The sequence below is a fragment of the Octopus bimaculoides genome, chromosome 7 (assembly GCF_046866305.1).
Source record: "Octopus bimaculoides isolate indiv1 chromosome 7, ASM4686630v1, whole genome shotgun sequence".
Taxonomy (NCBI): Eukaryota; Metazoa; Mollusca; class Cephalopoda; order Octopoda; family Octopodidae; genus Octopus; species Octopus bimaculoides.
The window spans coordinates 24,030,060-24,036,437 of record NC_142934.1 but is presented as its reverse complement, the minus strand read 5'-3'; the positions used below and the strand labels follow the sequence as shown (position 1 = coordinate 24,036,437).

The window sequence follows — 6,378 nt, the reverse complement described above, 5'->3', positions numbered from 1 at the left end:
CAAATGAAGGGCAGATTTTCAATCCTGGGATAATCCTGGTTCCAAAAAGGTGTAATATGTTTATGTAGAGCAAATGTAGCCTGAGATATGAGGGTCCAGGACAGAATTTTGCATCTATTATTATAGATGTATATAACTGCTTCCGGAACATCTATCTAGATAGTATAATATTCTCTACTATTCCTCAAAAACCTTCAACAACCAGCAGCTCTTCAGCCACATTTTCTCTTACATTGAGGATGTATATCATATTTTGCTTCTTTTGAAGTTATTATCCTCAATGACTTCACCATTCACAACTCCTTATGAGTATCCCACTCAACCAACATTAATGCCATCAGAGCTAAACCCTTTACTCACCAAACTTTTGAATTTCTTCCTCCTTACTGGAGTGTATCCTAAAAAAAAAAAGACATTCCCCTCATTCTTCAGGTAAAAGGCACCACTACATAAAACTGTTTTGGTGCCATGTAAAAGGCTAATGATAATGAAAGTCAAATACAGATTGCAGGTATGTCTGTGTAGTTAACAAATTCCCTTTGCAACTATGTGGTTTCATGTCCTATTGCACTGTCAGCACTTTGGGTGAGGCGTTATCATGGTGTTGGGTAACCAAAATTCAGCCTTGAGCTTACAATGTCACGAGGCTGGAGCTTAGCTGGATTCTCAGAGTGTTTAGGCTCAGAGTACATGACTCAACTCCACCCTGAATAGGATGCCAGGTGCTACTGTTGCTCATATACATTACATGCCACTGACATATACATCAAAGGCCATCTATATATATATATGTCATACACAGCTGACCCATCACACACAACTGACACATCACACACCACTGTTACGCATTTCATACACAATTGACACACACATAACACATACATCACACACCACTGACACACATACATCACACTACTGACACACACATCTCACACCACTGAAACTCACATCACACACAACTCACACACACATCTCACAACATTGACACACAACTGACACATATGTCACACACCACTGTCACACACATCACACATATCATACAACACTGATACATATATCACACACAACTAGTGCACACATCACATGCTACACACATACATCACATGCCACACATATAAATCACATGCTACACACACACATCACATGCCACACATATAAATTACATGACACACACAACACACACCTCTGACACATTCATCACACTCCACGGACACACATCTCACACCACTGACACACACATCACACACCACCGACACATATGTTACATCATAGACATTTGTGTAACTCACATTAATTCAACTGTTATCTTTAGTACAACTGTTCTTAGCTTATGTTCCATCACTGATATCAAAAGATATTTTCTAATTAAGTCTGCTCCAAAGATTCATTGCTGTTTTTTTTTTTATCTTCTTTTTGTTATTATTGTTGCTTTTGATGTTCTCACTGTTACTAATGTTTCTGACAAAATTCTTGAGGTTCTAAATTTTATTATTGTTATTGATATTCTCATGCTTTTTGTTCTTGTTAATTTTGATGTTCTCATTGTTGTATTTTTTTGGCTGTTCTCACTGTGAAGGCTTGTTGCCTAGTGGCTATGATGAGTTAACCTCTAGTTTCCGACCCAGGCAAAAAAATGAAAAAAAAAAAAAAAAATAGTGTAATAGGTTTAAAATAACATGTAGTAAATGAATATGCAAAAAAAAAAAAAAATGCACGCTGGCAAATGGGATTGGGGAGAGAGATGACTCAGAAAATTCACATTGGGAATATTCCAAGTCCTCTCACCACTTCCCTGTTCGTCGGTGCAATTTTTTTCCTCATATTTGTTTACTACGCATTATTTTACTCCTAGTACACTATTTTTTCAATCTTTGTGATGGGTGTGGGTGGGGTGTAGATTCGGTGTAATTCACATGATCCACCAAAAAAAAAAAAGAAAAAAGAAAAGTGCAATAGGTGTAAAATAATGTGTACTAAACGATTATGAAAAAAAATGTGCGCTGGTGAACGGGGTGGGGGTTGAGGACAAGACTCACAGAAAATTCACGTGATCAAACTCACAGGATCCGAAAACTCAACATTAACACCTGGTCACAAAAATGAAAAGAATGTAGTGTAATAGGTGTAAAACAACATGTAGTAAACGAATGAAAAAAAAGTCCATGCTGGCAAACGAGAGTGGAGAGAGGACCAGGAAAAGTCACGCAATCTGATTTTTTCCCTGAAGAAAGTGGATATTCTTCCCAACCACATGGTTCCAGCTTCAGTCTTACTACATGGCACCTTGGGCAAGTGTATTCAAATATAGCCTCAGGCCGACCAATGTGTCCTGGAGGCCAGAGGGAGCATTTCAGAGGAAAAATTATCTATGCTATAAACAAAGATGCAAACAAAATATGAGCACAAAAGTTTTTCAATTCTGTCTTCTGCATAATGGTATTAACAGAAACAATTGCAGCGTAGATGTTTCTAAACCATTGAAGAACAAAAAACAAAAACAAAAGAAAACAAAACCGTTAGTTTCACTGCAACTGTTTAAATCTCATTTGTGTCTAAATATTTTTGTTGCTCGTTACCATATCGTAATCGTTACCAGCGTCGCCTCATAATCGTTACCAGTGATGCCTTGTAATCGTTACCAGCGTCGCCTTGTAATCGTTACCAGCATCACCTTCCTGGCACGTGAAAAGACATTCAAGCGAGGTTGTTGCCAGTGCCGCTGGACTGGCTCCTGTGCAGGTGGCACATAAAATACATCATTTTAAGTGTGGCCGTTGCCAGTACCGCCTGACTGGCCTTCGTGCCGGTGGCACATAAAAGCACCCACTACACTCTCAGAGTGGTTTGCATTAGGAAGGGCATCCAGCTGTAGAAACTCTGCCAAATCAGATTGGAGCCTGGTGGAGCCATCTGGTTCGTCAGTCCTCAGTCAAATCGCCCAACCCATGCTAGCATGGAAAGCGGACATTAAATGATGATGATGATGATGATGATGATGATGATGATGATGATGATGATGATGATGATGATGAAACCATGACTTGTTCACTGACAAAACAGATGCAACATGAATTTTTGTCAGGGTTTCAAAGAACGAAAATATGTAGACGCAAATGAAATTTAAATGTTGCAGTGAAACTAACGCTTTTTGTTGTTCTGGAATTGCTTACAAACATCTTACACACTGCAAATTCACCCTTACCCTATCCCTAATTACAAAACTTTCCACTGTTTTTCATTTTTGTGACTAGGTGTTAATGTTGAGTTTTCGGATCCTGTTAGTTTGATCATGTGAATTTTCTGAGTTTTGTCCTCAGCCCACTGTTTGCCAGCGCACATTTTTTTCATAATTGTTTAGTACACATTATTTTACACCTATTGCACTTTTTTCTTTTTTCTTTTGGTGGTCGGGTGTCGAAGTTGGGTTACTGGATCGTGTGAATTATCTGAGTCCACACCCCACCCATCACAAAAATTGAAAAAAAGAATTAGGGTATAAAATAATGTGTAGTAAATGAATACGAAGAAAAAAATTAGCACCGATGAATGGAGAAGTGGTGAGAGGACTTGGAACATTCCCGATGTGAATTTTCCGAGTCGTCTCTCCTCCCCCCATTCACCAGCGCACATTTTGTTTTCCTGCATATTCATTTACTACATGTTGTTTTACACCTATTACACTATTTTTTTTTCAGTTTTTTTGCCGGGTCAGAAACTGGTGGTTAACCCTAAGATGTACTCACAATCATAAAATTGAGTTTCAATTCCCAGACTGGGCAGTGAATTGTACTCTTGAGTGAAACCTTTTATTTCATGTTGCATCAGTTCATTCAGCTGTAAATGAGTTCCACCAATTGCTGGGAAGTTAATTCCCAAACAAACCAGTGTCCTGTTCAGGGAGAGTGTCGTAATCTGACTAACTTAAATGCCATGCAAACCAGGTCAAAATTTGGTCTTGTGAGTCACAGGGCTCGTGACACCTAAATTTAAGTCTCTCTGTTGTGGTTGTTGTCATTGTTGTTGTCAATGTTCTTACTCTTGTTGTTAACGTTATTATTTTTGGTTAAGTTGTTTTTTTTTTTGTTGTTTGTTGTTGATCTGAATGAGGATCATGTTTGGTTTTAAGATACATCTTACAGATGCTATGACATGCATTGTCGGTGATATTCCTGGAGTCCTAGGTGGTAAAGATCTTTCAGCATTAGAACCCCCTTACCTAGTTGACCTAGCTGGTTTTTATCAAATCCCAGCTTGCAACCAAGTAGCAGCAAACCATTGGTCTGCTTTCTTTATCCAAAACCACTTAGTGGCCTTCTCTGTAAAAATAATAAAAAAAATAAGGCTAAAAGAAACAAAGACAGAAAAAAATTATTAAAAAAAAGAACAAAAAAGAACAAAAGCCATTCTGTTAAATTTAATGGATACTTTAATAGTCCTTTGGTGTACAGGTTATATACTAGTACATTGTAAGGTTACAGCTACACAATAATTATTAAAATCTTTAATACATAATAATATTCAGAATTATATTCCCTAACATAGATGAGCTAAAACACATTGGTATACATTAAACACGATAACACATTCCTGTACACACTAATACTCATGTATTAAGCACTGAGTTGATCTGTAAAAAGTGACCTGCACAGAGGATCAGAGAAGAGTGGGGCAGGAGGAAACGATGTTCTATACAAAAACTAACGCTCAAAATCTATGATTTCCTACAAACAATCCACTAATGAGGAAACTTTAAAATGGTAGCTTCTCCTTTTACATATGATTCAATAAAGGACCTGTCTCTTATATATACACATACATATATACATATATATATATGTATGTATATATATGTATATATATGTATGTATATATGTATATTAATGCACTCCCTACTGTTCACTATGTGTGTGTGTTGTGGTGGGGATGATGGTAGTGGTGGTGGTAACCATTCCCTTACATAACAACCATCAGTAGTGATGTTCCAGCCAACACAATCCTTTGGAACCAAGAGAGCTGGAATCCAATTGAAGCACCACCATTCTCCTTATGATCTTTGTTGGTTCGGGTGTTATCCTCATGGTCAGATTTATGAGTATAATCATGGTCGTGACCATCATCTGCAGTATGGCCGATGCCATGCTCATTGTTATTGACATTGGAGTTATAGCCAACGTCATGGGTGTTGCGGTCATCAGGGATACTGTGATCCATGCGATCACGACGGTCATCACGGCTCCCATGGTCTCGATCTCGGTCACCTCGGTCACCTCGATCATCACGATTGCCACGATCATCTCGTGCATTGCCTCTTCGATCTCTGTCATCATGTGGGTTACTCATTCTACTTCTGTCATCTGAACGGTCACGTCCTCCTAGTTCATTGTACCGCGCTGGACTCCGTTTGTTGGCTGTGACAAGGGAGATCACTGAAACAGAGAGAGAACTGACATTATGACATGGAAAATTTTGAGTATGAGATCAGTCAATTACATCTACACTCTCCCTCCATATATGACTGGTATTATTTAATCAATACATGAAAGAAATTTGATTTTGGCAGGAATTGAACTCAGAACAGCCATAACTAAATACTGCAAGGCATTTAATCTAGTACTCTCCTGATTTTATTATTTCATCACTCACAAAATAAAAGAAACGGTTCAACAAAACAAGGTATGATGTTGCAATATATATATAGGGAGAATTTACAAAAAAAAAAAGAACAGACGAAGACAGGTGGTGTAGAAAACAAACAGGTGTATTAGTATAACGCTTGGGAATTGAAAAAGTCTTTAACGTTTTGAGCCTACGCTCTTCGACAGAAAGGAACACAGAAAGAAACAAGGAGAGAAAAAAAAATGTGTGTAGTGGTTAGCGATCTATCATGGTAATATATATATATATATATATATATATATATATATATATATATATATATATATATATATAATAACTTATATATATAATAACTTATATATATAATAACTTATATATATATATATAAAAACTAAAGTCCTAGTAAATACGAAAACAGACAAATCACAAGTACCTTCTGGGAGATTACCCTGCTCAGTATGTAAGAAGGGTGTTGGTAGAAACTCCATATGTTGTACCCAATACAAGCTTTGGAAACATAAGAGGTGTAATGTTATCACAAGAAGATTAATGGAGAATGGAGACCAAGTTAGCAGCGGTGGAGAAAGTTCTGAAAGTCTAGTTGCTAGAATATGAACGTGTTGGGTAAAGTTCAGAGAGCTTCTACCTTTGTTGGTAACTAAGGGCCTCTCCCTCATAGTGAAAAGTAGATTGTATGATGCTTTCATTACAGAGGACTTGTGAAGGATTGAAAGAAATGAAGTTAGCATGCTCCACTGGATG

General features: G+C 37.5%; 1 protein-coding gene across 1 annotated transcript in view; it reads right to left on the bottom strand.

Moving 5' to 3' along the window:
• Positions 1-4,403: 4,403 nt before the first annotated feature.
• Positions 4,404-6,378, bottom strand: part of LOC106880910 (uncharacterized) — an 18,495-nt gene continuing 16,520 nt past the window's right edge. Inside the window, exon 2 of the mRNA XM_014931075.3 lies at positions 4,404-5,426. Coding sequence (XP_014786561.1) covers positions 4,954-5,426 — 473 coding nt within the window. The 3' untranslated portion in view covers positions 4,404-4,953. The remainder of the gene's footprint in view (positions 5,427-6,378) is intronic.